This window comes from Zootoca vivipara, chromosome 2 (assembly GCF_965207765.1).
Source record: "Zootoca vivipara chromosome 2, rZooViv2.hap1.1, whole genome shotgun sequence".
Taxonomy (NCBI): domain Eukaryota; kingdom Metazoa; phylum Chordata; class Lepidosauria; order Squamata; family Lacertidae; genus Zootoca; species Zootoca vivipara.
In genome coordinates this window covers 873497-894069 of record NC_142584.1, presented here as the reverse complement: position 1 = coordinate 894069, position 20573 = coordinate 873497, and the positions used below count along the sequence as shown (strand labels likewise).

Genomic DNA, 20573 nt, shown 5'->3' with positions numbered 1-20573 from the left:
CATTTCTCCAGGGCTCCAGAGAGGGAATCTATTCCAGACCTACCTGGAGATGCCTGAGATTTGAACCCCTTACTGGAGGAGGGTGCTCTTTAGCTAGTAACATGTATTACACCAAAAATGTGGTGAGCTGGCCCACTCCCTGCTCACTCTGTTGAGTCTCTGCCCCCCAAATCCTGCCCTGCACTGATAAGAACGATAAATTTGTGCCATAAATAAGAATCTTTAGCATTTATGCAGTGTTTTCAGCTGTAGGAATCAAATGTGCTACATGATCACTAAGTCATCTTCACAGACTATGACTGTGTACACGCCATACATTTACAGCACAATTGAAGTCCATGACTCCCCCTGCCAAAGAATCCTCGGAACAGTACTTTACCCCTCACAGAGCTACAACCTCCAGCACCCGTAGCAAACTACAGTTCCCAGGAGTCTTTAAGGGAAGTCATGTGCTCTAAGTGGATGGTACCGTATGTATGGAACTGTGATCTCAGTCATCCTCATGACTGCTCTGTGAAGTGGGTTCCGCATGCAATCTGGGGACCCCATGCAATCTGCAGGAGGAATTCTCCCGTCGGTGACTTCAGCAGGGAAGGGAGGCATCATCTTCCTTCCTTCCTTCTGCCCTTTTCGGTGATCCCTGGCAGGGCTGGCCCACTCATGAGGCAAGGTGAGGCAACTGCCTCAGCCCCAGGTGGCAGGATCCAAAGGGGCAGCAGATCCCAAGGTTGATCTTTCTTCCCTCTCAGGAAGCGGGTTGCTGTTTGGGGCTCTGCCTCAGATGCCCAAATGTTTTGTGCCTGCCCTGACCACTGCGGAAAGGAACTGAGGCTCTGCAGTGTTTCTAAGCCCATGTTTGCCACAATCTTCGGTTGCTTAAGGAGGAAAGGGGAACTCAGCCAACCTCTAGGTATTCCTCTGGCTCCTTTGTGTGTGTTGTCAATGGCAGCCATTTTGTACTGGCAGCCTCAGCACGTTGATCAAAATATTAGTATCAGCACCTCACTTTTTACAAAAAGCAAATGCTGCTTACAGGTAAATCTGCAAAGGATTGTGTTGTAAATCTGCAAGGCTGCCTACGCTCGTACGTTTTCAGAGTTGATAATTACCAGCCAGATTTTCACATCAAAGAACTTTCTGGACCATCAGTTTGTAGCACAAAAGACAAGCCTGTGTTGAAATAAATTTGAAGAATTAACGAGGGAAGATCTACATACAGAAATCCCACCTCATATCTGTTTTAGCCCCTGATTTGCTCTTTGAAGGCAGTGGCTGGCGATCTGAAATTGTGTTTGTCCCCTCAGTCATTTTTTGTAGCCTATTATTATTATTAATGTCAAATTTATTGGAATACAGAAAATATGGCGATTACAAGGAGTTATTTTCACGAAGAACAAGAATGGGGAGAAAACCAGGATAAAGGCTTTAACTAAAATTGTCTTCTTTCCTTTTTAAAAAAATGATCTTTATTGGTTTTACAGATTTTATAAATTTCACCAACATAATACCGTACATACCTTATTCCTTTTAACCTTAATACTTTAACTCTAAACAAGTTTGTACTTCCCTCCCTCCTTCTTCTGGTTTCTCTATATTTTCTTTATATTTATGCATTTGTCATGTTTACATTCTGTGTGTATTTAATACTATGGAATAATACCATGTTTCTCCTAAAATAAGACATATCCTGAAAATAAGACATACCCCGAAAATAAGCCATAGTGATAGGCAGTTTAACCTTGTAGGTTAAACTGTACCATACTTAATAAAAAAATAAGACATCCCCTGAAAATAAGCCACCGTGTGTTTTTTGGAGGAAAAATAAATATAAGACGCTGTCTTATTTTTGGAGAAACACAGTGTACTAATCAAAATTTCATTAAATGTACATCCTTCAATTGTAATATACTGTATTTGTTCAATGTTTTTAAATGCAAAATGAATGATTTTTAATAAACATTATGAGGTCTATTTCAGTCCCGCGAGTGTCTTTATTTGTCTATAGTTCTTTTCTATGTATGTTGTAAATTTCATCCAGTCTCTTTGGAATGCTTTGTCACCCTGTTCTCTGATTTTTCCAGTCAATTTTGCTATTTCTGTGTACTCCATGAGTTTCTCCTGCCACTCTTCAACTGTTGGTATTTCACGCTGCTTCCATTTCTGTGCGAGTAGTATTCTCGCCGAGGTAGCAGCATAAAGGAATAGTTTCTGGTTACTCTTTATTATAACATCTCCAACCATACCTAGCAAGAATGCCTCTGATTGTGTTTTTTTTTAAGTGTATCTAAAAATCTTTTAAAACTCATTATATATATTTTCCCAGGTGGTTTTTAACTTTTTCACATAACCACCACATGTGGAAAAAGTTTCCTTCCTTCGATTCACATTTCCAACAGTTCTTATTTCTCATTCTATACACTGTGGTAGCCTGGCTGGGGTAAGATACCACCTATACATCATTTTTAATATATTTGTCTTCCTTCATTCTAATATGGTTTTTTTGGGGGGGGGAGAAATCCTTTCTACTTGTATTTGGCTATTAACAGGGGCAAGATATACCTTTTTAAAAATCTTGAACTGGTGTTTTGCTTTGATGTTCAGGAGTTTATTCCTTTTAGGTTGTTATTTTACTTCCCAGTGGGAGTTGAATATTCACTGTCTTATGTGTTATAAGAATTCTGAGGTCTCATAACATATGGAAGCCTTGCTCCCATTTTCAAATCAGCGCAGACATACACCACCGCCGGTCTCCACTTAACAGAGCGGGGCAACACCTGAAAATGTTCCTCCCAGATGCCTAAATGTCCGGGTCTAAAGCCCTGCTAAAGAGCTCGAACTGCAGGGGCCCTTTTTGTTCAATTCCCCAAGTACGAGAAGGGAGGGTCCCCTCCTGGACAAACTTGGGCAACTGCTGCCCTCTTTGGGCATCTCTGGTGCAGGGAAGCCTCGAACGGGGGGGGGGGGCGCAGCCTCTCGGGCTGAGCGCGAGGTTTCTCTTTTCTGGTCGGGGTTACATCCAGCGAGCGAAGGGTTAAAACAGGTGCCCCCCCCCGCTTGTAGAAAGGCAGGCCTGGGCTCCGCCCCTTTGCTTTAAAAAAAGCCACTCAGGTGCTGCGAGTCTGCAATCTGCGAGGACCGCGCCCGCCCCCTCGCAAGGCAGCGTATATAAGGAGGTGAGCGCCCGCCCGCCCGCCCGCCCGCCCGAGCCGAGCCGCCTTTTCGCAGCACCTTCCTGCCCGCTCGCCTTTGCCCCGATCTGCTTGGCAACCTCCCGCGGAGGAGAGCGAGAAAGGCGACATAATGAAGCGGAGGACAACCACGTCCAGCTCTTCCTTCCGCAGCGCTTCCTCGGGCCCCGCGCGCTCCTTCAGCAGCCGCTCCTACACGGCGGGCCCCGTCGGCGCCTCGCGAGTCAGCACGTCCTATGCCTCCTCCAGCTACGGGGGAAGCCGCTTCGGCGGCGGCGGCGGCGGCGGCGGCGGCTTCCGAGGCTCGTCCTTGGGCGGCGGCATCACGGCCGTCAGCGTCAACCAGAGCCTGCTGGCGCCGCTCAACTTGGAGATCGACCCCAACATCCAGCAAGTTCGGACCAAGGAGAAAGAGGAGATCAAGACTCTCAACAACAAGTTCGCCAACTTGATTGACAAGGTGGGGCCTCGCCTTCAAGGCTACCGGGCGCGGGCGGGGGCAAGTTATTCGGGGGCGCTATAGACCCGTTGGAACCAGTGGGCGTCAGGAAGTGAGGCCCACTGATTTCAACTGGGGGGTGGACTAAATGACCCTGGGAGTCACTTGCAACTCTACAATTCCATGATTTTATTGACTAGCGCCCTGTGTGTTATTGTGGGGTTAAGTGACGTGGCACCACCAGTGCCTTACATAGGGAAAACGGGTCCCTGGCGTACAATCCGAGATAAGATGGGGGAAATTGAATGGTGAGCTTCATACTGGTTGCGTGAGGAGGATGGAGGTGGAATGGAAAGCTGTAGGGTGGCAGCCCAAGTAGTCGGTTAGAATCTACCTCTGAGGGAACCTCAGTAAAAGTTCACATCTCTCTTCTGTCAGCTGATCCATGCAAGCCAATGCAGCAATGGCAGTCTTTATAGTGAAGGAGAAGCACAAGAGAGGCCTTTGCTGTGCAGGTAAAGAAAGTGAAACCTGGATTCTGCTCTTGGGTGGTGGGCAGGAATCTGTGTTGGAAACTAGAGGCTAAAGGCACATTCATGGGCTGAAAGTTTCCTGGACTTTGCTCACCCCCATGGTGGGGGAAATCAGACTTGGTCCAATGTGTGATCAGACCAGTTGAACAAGCGAAGGGAGAGCCGACTAAACAAAAGTTCTGTCCACTTTCCTGTTTAAAAAGAACGTGGGTAGGGAAAGAGGGGAAACCTTAAGGTCTTCAATCACATTTCCTATCAATGACTCACCATATATCATTGGATGCCTACCCTGGATGGAAGGGCAAGCTGCCCCCTTCCGCAGAGGCCATAGTCAAAGGTTATGAGCAATTTTGTCTGCCAACAGATGGGGCTTTCCTAAAGGTGCCTTTGAGGCTGCAAACCTTTATGCAGCCACCTGGGGGTAACCTCCGTTTAACTCTATGCTGCTTGCTTCTCAGGGTACAGGATTGCTCTGGAGCTATTTTGCCTGATGCTGCCATAACGTCTCCACTCTCTAGTTATAGTCTATCTGTCAGGAGTGGTTGCAGGATTGAGCTGTCTCCCCCTGCTGCCATTCACATTTCCCTCTGTGCTCTTAGCTCAGTTTTATTCTCAGTGACCCTGACCCTGGGCTAACACTGAGCAGGCTAATCATTAGAAGCAAGCTTTGAAAGGCTGCTTCCTAACCAGTGGTATGGGTCCAATTTAAACATCCATTCCCCTGTGGCTTCTTCGTTGGCTGTTTGCAATCTTGGGGCCCCCAGCATGCACTCTAGGTAGTGGGATTCCCATTCCCTTGGGAGTGAAAATGTGGTCTGACTCCTATTGGGCAGCTTCCTAAGAGCTGGGTTTCCTAATGTCTGTTTTGAAAACTCAAAGGAGGAAGAGTAAAAGCATTTTCTGAGCATTAACTATCCTCAGCCTGATGTAGCCAATTGCCAAAGTCAGGGCCTTTGCAGAAGCAGGTAGGAGGGAGGAAATAGGCAGGTATGAGAGGTGAAGCTGAGAGGAGGGAGCTTACAAACATTGATCCTGCAGCCAGCTTCTGAACTCTTTTAAGCATAGTTAGAAAGTGGAAGCCTTATTTCTGTATGGGACCACTGTTAAAGCAGAATGAGAAGAGGGAGAGAACCACCAACTTGAATTCCATGTGCATTCCTGGCTATGCAAAGTTTTTACTTCTGAGACTGGGTTGCAAAATTTGGAAGGTCCTCCTCGCCTATAATAGTTTCCTGCAAAAGTTCCTGCATGGAGCCTGTGGCAGACTCCTTGATACACCTGGACGGGGCCCTTCCATATTTTGTATTGTCTGTCTCTGAATTTCCAGGAATGCTCTTTCAGTTAATTGGATACCTTTGTATTCAATTCATGTCAGGCCTCAGTTTCCTACAAAAAGATGCAGAGTTTGAAATCAGGTGTATTAAGAGACCAGGTGTGGTGTTTGAATGTGCACCTGAGTGGAGTGGAGCCAGACAGGACTCAGGTAATTATTAGTGTTAATAATAAATAATACAGGAGTCATCAATTGGCTCCACACCTTTTTAGCTCGAATACTGCTGCAGCTTCTCATGTCTGGAGCCTACGGAGATGAAGGGCTCCATAAGGTTAGACAAGGGCTCCACACTTCTTCTAATCCAGGCATCCCCAAACTTCGGCCCTCCAGATGTTTTGGACTAGAATTCCCATCTTCCCTGACCACTGGTCCTGTTAGCTAGGGATCATGGGAGTTGTAGGCCAAAACATCAGGAGGGCTGCAGTTTGGGGATGCCTGCTCTAGTCCCACTGCTTCCCCCCCCCCCGGGGGGGGGGGGAAATAGCTCTTTAGCACTCAATCAGAGCAAAAGGTAATTTCCCCCAGATTGAAGTTTGGTGTAATTTAGAGTAAAAGAGTGTATTTTCCCTGGGAAAGGAGCAGGAAAACTACTTGAACCTGTGTTTTCTAGGAAGGGCTCAAGCGGAAGTGTGGATGAGCCCAAATACATCTCTTTCAACGCTGAGCACTGGACTGTTTGTGGTTAGAAGGTACATACAAAGACACTCCCTCCATTGTTACTTGCCATCTGACAGGGGTGCTGCATTCTGCCTGTAAAAATGGCTTCCAGGTCTGTCTTATTTAGCGCTGTCTCAGATTAAGCACACAACCTAAACGCCAGCAATGCCAACTCACCCATACGTCTTATCAACGGGGGTAATCTTACATGCTTAAATCTGGCTTTAATAAGCATTTTGCCACGACAGCCATGGAACTGTAGTTCTTTGAAGGCAGGGCAATGAACCTCTAATTGAGAATTGATTACTCTCAACAAACTACAACTCCCAGAATCTTTTGTGCATGTTAGGGCTGCCGGAATTTCCCGAACATAGCCAGGATTCAGTTGGAAACAGCACCTGATTTTCACTTTTCGAAATATGGAAACCCTAGTGGTGGTGGTGGGGAAAGAAAGTCAGGCTTGTTGAAGCGATATAAAACAAATACGGAGTTGGCCATGCTTCCTTTGCCGGAGAGTATGAAAATGGTTGCCAACTGGCAGTTACTTTTATTTGCTTCCTCTGGCAGTTGTTGCTATGTGGCTTTGTAGCTTGTAATATTGATCAGATCCACCCCACCCCCCCCACCCCTTTCTTGGTGCTGCTGAAAAGTTTGCCTTCATAGAGAAAGTTCTCTCATCCATGACAGTGGGCCGAACTTTTGCTGTGTGGAGAAAAACTTTTCACAGGGAGCTTTGAAAGTGGTCTCCATTGGTAGTTATATTATGGGCCCACATGCTTCACTGCAGGAGGATGGGATGAGGGAGAAGGAATGATAAATGCAAACAGTAGGCGCTCTGAACCAAAAAACTTTCTCCTGTATCCTCCTGGGACAACCTTTATTAACACACCCTATTTTTCATCTTAGGCTGAAATTAGGCCTTAGTTGCTTTTATTGTCCACCTGTTTATGGTGTTTGATGAACCTGGGCAACAGCTGTCAAACAAGCCCCTAACCAGACGCCTGCTGGTAGCCTAAAGGTGTCTTATTGGCCCGAGAATGTGCCCTTCAGTCATTTCTGATCTGCAGAAGCAAGATTCTCTCAATCACTGGTGTTTCAACAATGGCTAATAGCCATTGGTAGTATCCCCCCCCCCAAAAAAAAGAATATTGGGAACTGAAATTTATTTAGGGTGGTTGGTAGCTCTGTGCCAGGGGTAAACTCCCAGGATTCCTTGGGAAGCCATTTGCTTTAAATATATGGTAGGGGTGTGCCAACTGTGAGATGGAATTTTAGCATCTGATGAAACAGGTGGAAGAAACTGCAGACTCCTATAGAAGTGAGCTTCTGTGTTGGTTTTTTTTAACTGGATGGAATCCCTTCTGTTCTCCCCCCTTGCCTCCAGGTTCGCTTCCTGGAGCAGCAGAATAAGATGCTGGACACCAAATGGAGTCTCCTGCAAAACCAGAAAACTACCCGAAGCAACATGGACAGCATGTTTGAGGCCTACATCAACAACCTGCGCCGGCAGCTGGATGGCTTAGGGCAGGAGAGAGTGAGGCTGGATGCTGAGTTGGGCAACATGCAGGGCCTTGTGGAAGAATTCAAGACTAGGTGAGTGGGGGGGCAGCTGGGTTATTGCACCTTCATTATTTAATCTTCCTCTGACTAAACAGCATTAAGCTAAACCTCAGTCACGCCTGTTGTCGAGGCCGTGAAAATTCCATAGTTGCCCTGTAATCAGCTATTGGCTTCTTGAAGTTATTGCATTTATTCTTTTTAAAATAAAAGTTTAGATCACACCAATGTTGTGAATCACTCCCTGTATTAAAGTTGACAGTGGTGTCTGATGGCTTGGGATCTGTTTCCCTTTTGCTGCCCTTATGCCTGGTTAATGCAGATGTAACAGTCCCAGTCTCTGGATTGCACTGGAGTGCTAACCAGGTTCCCCACTCTAATCAGGAACTGGTTGGTTAGCAAACGCTGCTGAAGAAGGAACCTGATTGGTGCGAATATGTAACTTTTAGATGGGAGGAGAGGAATTCTTTCCAGGGAGCAACTGTGTTGGAGCAAATAAATGCTCTTGTCATCCGCTTCTCCCACATTCCCCTTCACATACCTGTGGTCACTCTGAAGGTGGAGTGGGGCTCTAGAAACTTGTAGCATGAGAAGGGTAGATTGTATGGTGACTATTTTACTGCTTCAAGATCTTCAACCCTATGTTTCTAAGATGCTTCAAAGCTTCTGGAGAAATGAGAATTAAATAGCATACCAAAAAACAATCTCTATAAACAATGCAACACTTGAAATGGATTGTTTCCTTTAAGAGGAAGTAACGGATGGAAGACATTTTTGCAGATGTCTTAAAATGGTTGGCTCATAAACCTGCACATGGTAGCTTTATTCGCGCCCCCCCCATTGACTCTTCAGTCAAGTGCACACACCATGTTACCTGAATGTGCTGTTCTTCTTCCTTGTACTGAGCGCGACTACAGCTGCTGCAATGCACCACCAGCAGGGTGAACGAACCTGTCTTGCAAGTGTCTGACTATTTTCAAAATGAGGCTGACACATATGGACACCCTGCCTGCCTCTCAAGACATACTTGACAGTGAAGGGAACACATTAGGGTTGCAAGCTTTCCTGGGACTGGGAGGCTGAAGGGGTGTGGTACCTGGGAACTCCAAGGAGACATCTCTCTGACCCAGAGGAGGAGCCTGGCAGCCTTTGGTGATCAGACCACAACCCACTCCTAAGCAGTCTCGAGAACAGGATTATGATCTCCTTCTCCATGCATTTTTGGCATATATTATGTCTGTGGTGGTGTCTACCACTCATGCACCTTGCCTCACAAAAGGTTTGGGCGGGGGGAGGAAAGAGAAAACAGACTGGAATAACATGTTTAAAAAAGGGGACGGTTTATAAAGAGGAACACAGCTGGGATTGGATCACCTGAAGACAGAGGCTGCAATCCTATGCACCTGGGGATAGTGATCATGTGGTCATCCAGATGTGGCTCTGCTTGTTAATTGAACTGGATGCTAGCTGAGTGACAGCTTAATTTTGGTTGGTGAATTGAACCAGCTAAAACCTAAATTTGTGAAGTGAAAGCTGTTGGGCCTTGGTAGGAAGTTTATGGTGTCGGATTCCTGTGTTTTAGAGGTCCTTTGATTTTTAACCCCTAATGTATGTGGGGTTGCATGTGGGATATTTAGAGTTTCTTGGGAGAAGGCATCTGCACACTCTGCACATGCTCAAAGACAGTGTCTCCACACATGCTTCCCAAAGGAGTCTTTGCACCAAAAGCCATGTGGCCTTGGTTTAAATGAAGCCATTCTAGACTCACTTGTCACCTACACTAATCCACCCTGTTCCTTTTCCCATTAGGTATGAAGATGAAATCAACCATCGTACTGAGAAGGAGAATGAGTTTGTCCTTTTGAAGAAGGTGAGTGATTTCCTGGCTAGTGATTATCCTGCTTTGTGACAACTTTGTAGAGGTCTTTATTTATAATGGTGGCTTGTGCTTTACCTCCTTAGGATGTGGATGAGGCCTACATGAACAAGGTTGAGCTGGAGTCCCGTCTGGAATGCCTGACAGACGAGATCAATTTCCTGAGGCAGTTGTATGATGAGGTAGGCATCACCTTTAAGGAAACAGAATTGCCAGCATGCCAAGGCTTCCAGGTTCAATCTGCTCAGCATGGGCATTACTTCACTAGATGAACCCACGTGTCTGGTGCAGGACAAAGCAGGATCCTTTGGGCATTCCTCCTATTCTGCCTGGAAGTACCAGGGGGAACCTGTAAAATAAGAATATGCAGCCCAGACATATCCATGGACTGAAATTATTACTAGTATTTATTAAATTTGTTTACTGCCCTATACCTACAGGTCTCAGAGCAGTTCACAGAATAAAATCACAATATAAAAACACAAAGTACATCATCAAAATAAAAACAAGAACAACCCAATACCCCACCCCCCAAAAAGAAACCCCACACATTTTAAAAGGGCATTGCATGTCAATCAGCCAAAGGCCTGGTTAAAGAGGAACATTTTTGCCTGGCACTGAAAAGTGTATAATGGAGGCACCACTCCACAAACAGGGAGCCACTGCAAAAAAGGCCTGTTCTGTTGTTGCCACCTCCAGACTTCTCGTGTAAAGAGGCTATCATGGTATTTCCTGTATATCAAATCTTTTTTCCACCTCCATGTCTAATGCTGAAGATCTTTTTAGCTTCCTGGCCCCTGGTCTTAATAAGGTTTTAGCTATTCTTACTAGTGTGTTGAGACATGAACAAACTCCTCCTTCCAATGCCGTTAAAGTTGACTTTCCAGTGGCTCAGGTTTAGCAAAGCTTATCTTATTGGGCTGCATATGTGAAGGCATTGTTGGGCAAAGTATTTTGCTTTCTTCTAGGGGGCTGGACTCTTGGAAACTTTGCTCTAACCACTAATAGCATGGCCTAGGAAAACTCAGTGTAGGTGATGGATTAGAACCAGGATGGGGAACTTAGGGCGCTCCCATCATTCCTGACAACTGGCCATGCTGGTTGGATCTGATAGGTGTGGCAGCCCAACATCCCTATCCCTGACCCTAACTGTTGAAACCTCTTGCAGAGAAGAGGGCTATGCCTTTGTGGCAGAGCATGTACTTTGAGGCTTTTCTTGGTTCATTGCATTTTTTTTTCAATTTAAAGCTTGAAAAACAAAGAAAAGATGTATAAATGTTAACATCAAGTACCAAGCATTTTTAGAAATAAAAACCTGAAGAAATAAAGGAAAAGAGGAAAGGACAAGACTTCTAATTCTGTATCAGCTATATATAGACTTAACGCAAAACACTTGCTCCAGAATAACATCTAATTCTTCTTATTTCCGTAAACCAGCCTTTTTTCAGTCTTCAAACCCAGATATCCAGACAAGTTCCATTTTCCTTTTCACAGTAAAAAGTCCTTAAGAGGTTCCTAATCATTTATAAATGTCAACAATGACTTTTCTCTAAACACGTCAACTTTGCCATCTCTGCCAAATCCAATAATTTCAATAACCATTTTCCCATAGTAAGTCCTTTCATCTTTGTGCATATAGTGTAATCTCTGCTGTGAACAAATACTGAAATAATCTTTCATAATCTTTTTCTAGTTGTGTATCCCATTAGACCCAGCAGGAGTAGTTCTGGCTTCAGTTGAATATATTAACTCTCAAAATCTTCTGTATTAATGTGTGTATTTGTATCAATTTTTAAAAGCTTTTTTAAAGATGTCCACCAAGCATGATAAAGTGTCCCTTCATGTTCTTGAAGGCCTCTTTGGTACATCATGGCTGTTTGCTTCTTGATCATGATCAATGATGGTAATATCAAATTGCCTCCAACTTTCTCTCAATGCAGGAGCTGCGTGTAATGCAGTTTCAGATCAACGACACCTCCGTGGTTCTGTCCATGGACAACAACCGCAGCTTGGACTTGGATGGTATCATTGCTGAGGTCAAAGCACAGTATGAAGAAATTGCTGCCAAGAGCCGGGCTGAGGCAGAGAGCATGTACCAGATCAAGGTGAGCCCCACTGCCTTGCTTACTCCTGGCTGGGCTAGGACTCCTTCCTGTTTAGGGTGCAAATTGGCATATTAAGTGGGGGGTGTGTGCTTTTGATCTGTGTTTCTCCCATGGTTTTTGTTGGTATTTCTAGCTAGACATGAAATCCCAGTGCGAGAAACTTCATGTGAATGAGCTTGAGGATTTTCATATTTATGTTTGCAATAGGTTGACTCGCTCACCCCCAGCACTCTGTGAACCATTGACTGTGTTAGCATCACAGTCCTCTCTTCACTTTCATGCCGTGTTGCCGGGGAGAGTGAAACTTCCCACAGTGCCAAGGATGTAAATCTTTGCTTTCTAAAACCCTGAATTACTTACAAGTTTTCATCTGTTCTCCTAGGAGCCGCTTAGTGAAAAGACAGCCAGTGTCGGCTAACATAGTTGAAATGGCGTGACTATATTGAAACATGATACTTCCACCCTTGATGTCCTAATTTTTTTGCGCCACCTTTGTGGTAAATTGATAAACACTGACCCAATAATTTCAGGTTAAAAAGCAACACTCCTAGAAAACTAACCTGCAACATCTGGAGGGGGGATATATGGATAGACTGCTGGCAAGAATACCACGGGCTAGTGTCCTTCCAGTAGATCGTCTAACTTTGCATGTGAAGTTTGTTAGAAAGGATCCTAAATTTTGTGAGTTTTTGCATAAGATAGGGTTGCCAAAACAACTGCCCTTTGCTGGCATGACCTGAAGAATGGTGTTCTGGCAAGGGTGGGTGTATTCCATTCTGAAAGGCCCCTGAATTCTGCCTCTCCTGGCTTCCATGTTGTGTCCGGTAGATTTATATTTATTTTTTTAATTGGAAGTGAACTGCCTTAATCCTAGAATCTGCAAATGGGATGGATGATGGGGAGTGGGGCTGCTGGCGAGCTTCAGTAATTTGAGATGATGGTGGGCGGAAAGTTGCACTTTGACATTCATCACGTTAATCATCATAATTTGGCATAAAGTATGAGCAAAGTGCATAACATATATATTATCTCAGTGACAACAGCCCTGTATTACTATGATCATCCTTGTGTTGCGGACGGAAACAGGTGGGGCTAAGAGATAATGGCTTGCCTAAGGCCACATGAGGAGAGTTTGTGGCTGGGGTGAGATTTAGGAGGTATTTTCTGGCATTGTGACTCATATTCTTAGCCACTCCAGTGTACAACCAGTTTTCTTGAAAGAGTTAGAAGTTGCAGGAGGCATATGCACAGGACCTGCCCCATTTGTACTGTACCTGTCTTGGGTAGTTTAGGAGACACGGTGACTTGTTTTGTGCCTGGGCTGCATTACACACTGTAACATTTAAAACATCCTGACAAAGAATGCTGGGAACTGTAGCTTACCCCGCTCAGAGCTACAATTCCCAGGATTCCCTTTTTAAAAGGGGGGGGGAGTGCTTTAAATGTATTTTAAATGTATGGTGTGTACGCTATGTTAGACTCATGTCCGCTCCACAATGTCAATACTCCATGCTAGCCTTTCTCAATCTTTGGTCCCTAGATGTTGTTGGGCTACAACTCCCATCATTCCAAGCCAGTTGGACAGGGGTCAGGGGTGATAGGAGTTGTAGTTCAAGAATCTGGAACTACAATCTGGAGACCCAAGGTTGAGAGAGGTTGCTCTATACCAGGTATCCCCAAACTGCGGCCCTCCAGATGTTTTGGCCTACAACTCCCATGATCCCTAGCTAACAGGACCAGTGGTCAGGGATGATGGGAATTGTAGTCCAAAACATCTGGAGGGCCGGAGTTTGGGGATGCCTGCTCTATACCCTGGTTGGTGGGGAAGAGATGGGCCCCACCACCCAACCTGCAGCATCCCCTCCGCTCACCAGTGGAAGACTCCCCCCTCAGTCTTACTGTAGCATGAGGGCATTGGGGGGGAGGGGTCACAGCTGTGGAGGGTTGAAGAGGTTGCCCTGTGTGTGTGTGTGTGTGTGTGTGTGTGTGTGTGTGTGTGTGTGGTGTGTTTAATCTGTCATGGCAAGAAAGAATGGCAGTAGTAACAGGGCACTCCATCTGAGTGTCTGCAAAGTGTCTGCAATCCCTTGCTGGATTCTTGAGATTCTGACCCTCGCCTTTTACTGACCTTTTTGGAAGCTGTTCCCAACACATGTCACATTTGTCTCTTTTTATCTCCTCCCTGTAGTATGAAGAGCTCCAGTCAATGGCAGGCAAGCATGGAGATGACCTCCGCAACACCAAGAATGAAATCAATGAGCTCAACAGGATCATCGGCCGGATACAGTCAGAAATTGAGGGTCTGAAAGGCCAGGTCAGGAGGCAATGTTTGGGATTGATACAGTCCCATATATAATATTAGCCAAAGAGGCAGGCCTCTGTCCTCGTGGAACTCAACCACCTACCTGTACATAGGCAAATGGTTTTGATTGCTCCAATATCCTATTTTGGAGTGACTTAGGTTGTGTTTTCCTTCAAGTTCCATTGCTCTTGACAGAACTTGCAGCACGCAATTTCCCTTGAAACTGAAGCACCTGGTGTTTTCACTTAGGAGCTCCTCCTAAGTGTTCTTTTCCAGAGTGACCCTAGGAGCCAGTCCTCAGTGGCTGTCTCGCCTCCTTTCAATCCTGACCGTGTTATTCTCAGTGGTGAAAAAGCTCCCCTTTCTTTCATGCAGACTGGGCAGCTCCAGGACACAGGAGACAGGGACCCACAGGCAGAAATAGGGCTGAGTCTTTGGCATACACACACATGCACATACCCATATACACTCTGGAGCACTGCACCGCTCCTTCTGGCTTTTGGGATTTTAACAGGCAGTGCTGAATATCTCTCTTGCAAATGGGGAAACCATTGGGCTCTTCCTTTTTCCCCTCTCTTCCCCAGCGTGCTAATCTAGAAGCTGCCATCACCGAGGCTGAGGAGCGTGGGGAGTTGGCCATAAAGGATGCCAGTAACAAACTGTCTGAGTTGGAGGCTGCCATGCAGAGAGCCAAGCAAGACATGGCCCGCCAGCTGAGGGAGTACCAGGAGCTGATGAACGTCAAGCTGGCTCTGGATATAGAGATTGCCACCTACAGGAAGCTTCTGGAAGGAGAAGAGAACAGGTGGGTGCCAAGACAGGGCTCTGACATGTGTACTTTTTTTTTTAAAGTGCTCTTGGTGGCATTGGGGTGGTCATATGGGACCCAGTTTTAGTACTGCTTGTGCCTGCAGTACTGGGCTAATGTACTGCTTTGTTTCCAGTTGGTGCATGTCCCCTTTTTCTGTAGTAACTATACTGCAATTCCTCTGGGATGCCTTTTCTTTGTCCTTTTATTACACTGATTATTAATGCAAGAGTGCCCCTCCTGAAAGCAAAATAAAAATAAAAAAATCCTTCCAGTAGCACCTTAGAGACCAACTAAGTTTGTCATAGGTATGAGCTTTTGTGTTCATGCACACACGAAAGCTCATACCTATGACAAACTTAATTGGTCTCTAAGAGGTGGTGCTGTGGGTTAAACCACTGAGCCTAGGGCTTGCTGATCAGAAGGTCGGCAGTTCGAATCCCTGTGACGGGGTGAGCTCCCATTGCTTGGTCCCAGCTCCTGCCAACCTAGCAGTTCGAAAGCACATAAAAATGCAAGTACATAAATAGGAACCGCTACAGCGGGAAGGTAAACGGCGTTTCCATGTGCTGCTCTGGTTTGCCAGAAGCAGCTTTGTCATGCTGGCCACATGACCTGGAAGCTCCCTCGGCCAATAATGCGAGATGAGCGCGCAACCCGAGTCGGTCACGACTGGACGTAATGGTCAGGGGTCCCTTTACCTTTTAAGGTGCTACTGGAAGGATTTTTTTTTTTTTGACTGTGTCAGACCAACACGGCTACCCTCCTGAAAGCTACAGTGAAATGACCAATAATGCAGAATGGTGTGTGGACTGTCCAGTAGAAATTCACCAGTAAAGCATCCACCACTATTGTGTCAATGGCATGTTGCAGAATACACCTGCAAAAAACCCAGCTCTCGGGAGCCCCCTCTCCTCCCGCCCCCCACAATCAATAATGCATTCTGGCAGCAGCATATGCTCTGGTGAGCTGTCCTTGCATGGGTGTGCAGCAGTTAGACAAATGCTTCCACTTCCACATAGACTTTTGCTTTTAGCAGTTCCATTTTTTTGTCTCCACTTCTGCTGTCCCTCCATGCCGATTTTGTTTTTGCTTTGTCTTCCCCTCCACCCACTTTGGCAGGCTGGAGTCGGGGATGCAGAACCTGAGCATTCAGACCAAAACAACCGGCTATTCAGGTAAGCAGACTTTGCAACTTCGTTGAAATAGAAGCACAGGATGAATCCACAGGGTTATGTTTTGAGACATGGAAGAGTCATGGTAACTGGATTTCCCTTTCTTTTCCTACATCACGATGTTGAAAAGCAGATACAGCCAGCCCTACCAATGACAGGCAAAGCCAACTAGATTGGTCCTCATCCTCCTCTCTAAGTTCTACAAGGGCAACCTTGAAACTGGGCAGGAGGTTGACAGCCAGTGCAACTCCTGGAATGGCTGAAAGGGGGCTGCCTGGCAGGTTGAGCAGTGGACTATTTGTCCCAGTTAACCAACCTCCATTGATGGGTGGAAATCTTGAAAATGAAGCCACCATGTTGGATGTATCCATCCATGCCTGAAGGAGCTGGGAGGCCCCCCGTGTCATGTATTCCCCAGTTTCTGCCAATAATAGGAGCAATATCACCCAGAGGGTGGGATTAAGGCTGATAATTCCCTGATGCAGATTGTGTTATGGTGCGCAGGCAATTGGGGGGGGGGAATCCCAGAAGCGTCACCATTGCCCTGAAAACACGGTTCTGTCCCAGTGTCCTGACCAAGGGGACCCTGGAATGCCCAGAGGAAACATTTTAACTGGACTGCTCCACTGTTGCATGGATGATTCATATTGTTCTGCGAGCCGATTAACAAAATGCCTATGCATATACGTTTAGTTTTCATCAATGTCAATGGCTGCTGGCTATGTTCTGCCTCTGCTTTTGGAGTGATTGCTGAATGGTGATTGCTGGGAATTGCAAGTGGGGAGAGTGCTCTTGTGCTCAGGTCCTGTTTGCAGACTTCCTGCAGGTGCACCTGGTTGGCTACCATGCAAACAGGATGCCGGACTAAGTGGGCCATTGGCCTGATTTAGGAGGGCTGTTCTTATGTGATAGGGGAAGAAGCTGCCGCCAGCTAACATCTATCTAGGGTTTGGAAACACCACTCTGTGTCTAATAAACTCCTTTGTTCCCACCCAGGTGGTCTGTCCAGTGGCTTCAGTAGTTATGGGGGTGGCTACAGCTCTTCATACTCAAGTGGTGGATACTCCATGAATTCTTCCCCGCTGGAGAGCTCTGCAGTCACCAAGTCGAGGGCCATTGTCATCAAGAAGATCGAGACTCGGGATGGGAAGCTGGTGTCTGAATCCTCAGATGTGCTGTCCAACTGAGATGCTGTTTGCATCCAAAAAGAACCACCTCCAGCAGTTTAGAGTGCCTTAAAATCCAATGAGCCTTCTTTTATCTAGCCAGGTCAAAAGGTCGATGGGAGGAATGGGGAGGGAAAAGGGCAGGAGAAGGGATAGTGGGGTAAATTTTTCTTCTCTCCTCAACCTTTTGCTGGGGCATCCAATATCACAAGGGGGACCTGCAACAAAATGTTGCAGAGTGGTTGCTCCTACTCAGATTTCAAGCCATCTCCCCCACCACACCCCAACAGTTGGGCTGTTTTTCAATCTATTTTTCTCTCCCCTAGTTTCCCTACCTTAAAGAGCTGAGATTCTCCTTAACCTGTTGCTTCATCTCTTTGTGCTGTTTAGACTATGCTGTTAGCATATGTAGTTTTTTTTGTATCCCTTCCTCTCCCACCCACCCGGACTATACACACAAGTGATTTATGTCTTAAGTTCCACCTATGATTCCACCCCCACCCCCAGGTCTGTAGACACTCCTGTTTACTCAAGAACTATCATTGGTGACTTTTTGGGTGCAGGGAGAGAGAAGCTAGGACTGCTCTTATACCTTCAACTACAGGTTGAATGGTAGAAATCAGCAGGCAAAGCTTCTCATATTATACAGCAGGCAGGCAGGGCCTGTGGCCAACCCATGTTGTTGGACTGCCAACTCTTATCAACCACAGCCTGCATGGGCAACAGCCAGAGGTGATGGGAGTCCAATAATGTCTGGAAGGCTACTCGTTCCCAATCCTGCTGTAGGCCAAAGAGAGAACCTTAGGCAATATGGAGCTGCCTTGGTGCCTTATACCCAGGGGTAATGAAGCTTGATGCAATGTCCTGTCTCCTACATGAAACAGCCCCAAATATATGACATGGTAATTTTCTCTGCCTCCTTGGAATGTTTTTCTACATAACCTCCCAATGCAAGGACTTTTGTCTTTGCTTGATTCTTTTACCATGAAGGATTGTCCCTTTGTGGAATCCTTGATGAGCCTCTGTAGAACCCACAGGAGATTCCGATTGGATCACCTTCCCAATCCCAACTCATAGGTCCTACCAAAGATGCTTGTGTGCATGCATGCATGCATGCGCGCACACACAAACTTAGAAAGTGTTGAAATCTTCCTGGTCCTAACTAACCTTCACTGCTGACAGGTTCAAGTGATGCTGAATCACCCATCCAGCTGCTTTCCACTGTTGCTCCTCCTGCAGTAGACATAGCTGAACTTCTCAATGAAGGCTGATATCCCCTGTGCATTTTTACTAGGAAGGAAGTTCTACTGAATTCAATGGGGCTTGCTTTTTTAAAAAAAACATTTTAAGCAATAAACACACACACAAATAAAAATAAGCATTGGTACAAACTGTGGCCTTAAAAGTATATGTGCGTTCACTCCCCCAAACACTAAGAGTAAAGAGGAGGACGGAATTATCACTCAATCTAACTGGATGAGGGCAGAAATGTGTGCATTTCATTCTTACAACGCACCTTACATTACATTTTAGTTGCCTCTAGCATGGTTTTGATGTGGGAGATGGCTTTGTAACTTCCACCCACCCCCTTTGAAGGGCCAGAATGGTGGTTAAAAAAACCAGATGGGGGCACTTGGTTAAGCATTTAACCAAGTCCACATTTAATGCAAAAGTTATCCCCAAGTGACTCCCAAGTTTGTAGAGCTAAGGCATAGGCCTATATATGCATGTTTACTGGGGGGGAGGGGGGCTCACTCCCATGTAAGCACCAATAGGATTTCAGCTGGGGCTTGTTCTTGATGCCTCTGCAAGGCAGTGTCTTTTTCATTCCTATGGGGCTTGTGGAGTAAAGGGGTCAGGAGGATGAACTGCATTTCTTTTGTGTGTTGTCTCCCCTCAAATGGTATCTCTGCACAGTAAACCTCTCACCTCAGACCTTGTTCAATAAAAGCATTAATTTTAACAGGTGCCATTTATTTTCTGCACCCAAGAATCACTTGTTTTGTGTAGGAGGGAGGAGGAGTAATAATAATAGGGAGTTGTGCCGTGTTCTGGTTTCACTTGGGTTAAGGAGAAAACTGACCAATGCAAACACAGAACCAAAGGGGGGGGTGACCAGGGGTGTGAGGTGTCTGAGGGAAACAAGGCCCTTGGTGCCTTGTTCATCTATTAGCTTACAAGACACCAGTTAACACTCAAAGGTGATACTGACATGACATATGGCATACAGGTTGAGGACCTAAGTCTCTCATCCAAATTCATACTACATAATCCTGTTTCTAATGGAGTTAAGAAAAATGTTCACAGTATGTCTGAGACATCTAGGCTGGGTGATGGCTGGTTTTCATGATATAGGTAAAGGGACCCCTGACCATTAGGGCCAGTTGTGACCAACTCTGGGGTTGCGCGCTCATCTCACATTATTGGCCGAGGGAGCCGGCGTATAGCTTCCAGGTCATGTGGCCAGCATGACAAAGCCGCTTCTGGCAAACCAGAGCAGCACACCCGCTGTAGCGGTTCCTATTTATCTACTTGCATTTTGACGTGCTTTCGAACTGCTAGGTTGGCAGGAGCTGGGACCAAGCAACGGGAGCTCGCCCCGTCACACGGATTCGAACCGCCGACCTTCTGATCAGCAAGCCCTAGGCTCAGTGGTTTAACCACAGTGCCACCTGGGTCCCATTCATCATGATATATTACCAGCTAAATGATGTGATGTACTGATATATCACAATGTCTGAATTGAGAATGGAGCTATGTAAAGGTTTCACAATTGGCTTCACAATTTTTCCCACATTGTGTTTTTTGCATAGCATAAACACAAACATGATACAATATGGATTTCACACTGGTTTTGGATGATATATCAATATATTGCCCAGCCCTAGAGACATCACACCAAAAGTTAGGTACAGTGGAACCTCGGTTTACGAATTTTCGGTTTATGAACGCCGCGGACCCATCTGGAATGGATTAATCCACTTTCCATTACTTTCAATGGGAAAGTTCGCTTCAGTTTATGAACGCTTCAGTTTATGAACAGACTTCCAGAACCAATTGTGTTCATAAAGCGAGGTACCACTGTACAACATAATTCTCCATTTGAAATCTAAAGAACCTACTTATCCTGTATGTGTTCTTCAAAGATGTTAGTGGGCCCAAGTCTTCCCCATCCTGCTTTTGTCAGGAGTGAACCCTTTTCACCCACACGGCCACAGCTGCCACATACTTTGAGATTCTGGGGGGGGGGGGGGTGCGCACACGCGGTGTGGTGGTTCTCCTTGGTTCTTGGACTCCTGCCACAGCAGTCAAGGAAGAGGGGAGCCTTTATACACACTCCCAGAATGAAGAATGCTATTTTTTCAAACAACTTGCAAACAAACCTGGAACCTGACCACTAAGCCGGGATATGGCTCTTGAAATGACAGGAAAAT

General features: G+C 46.0%; 1 protein-coding gene across 1 annotated transcript; it reads left to right on the top strand.

Moving 5' to 3' along the window:
- The first annotated feature begins 3208 nt into the window (after positions 1-3208).
- KRT8 (keratin 8) lies at positions 3209-19102 on the top strand. Its single transcript, XM_035101861.3, has 9 exons — positions 3209-3648; positions 7535-7743; positions 9517-9577; positions 9670-9765; positions 11524-11688; positions 13877-14002; positions 14575-14795; positions 15921-15976; positions 16970-19102. Exons 1-9 carry the CDS (start codon positions 3301-3303, stop codon positions 17158-17160), a joined length of 1473 nt encoding a protein of 490 aa, XP_034957752.2. The 5' UTR covers positions 3209-3300; the 3' UTR covers positions 17161-19102.
- The last annotated feature ends 1471 nt before the right edge of the window (positions 19103-20573 follow it).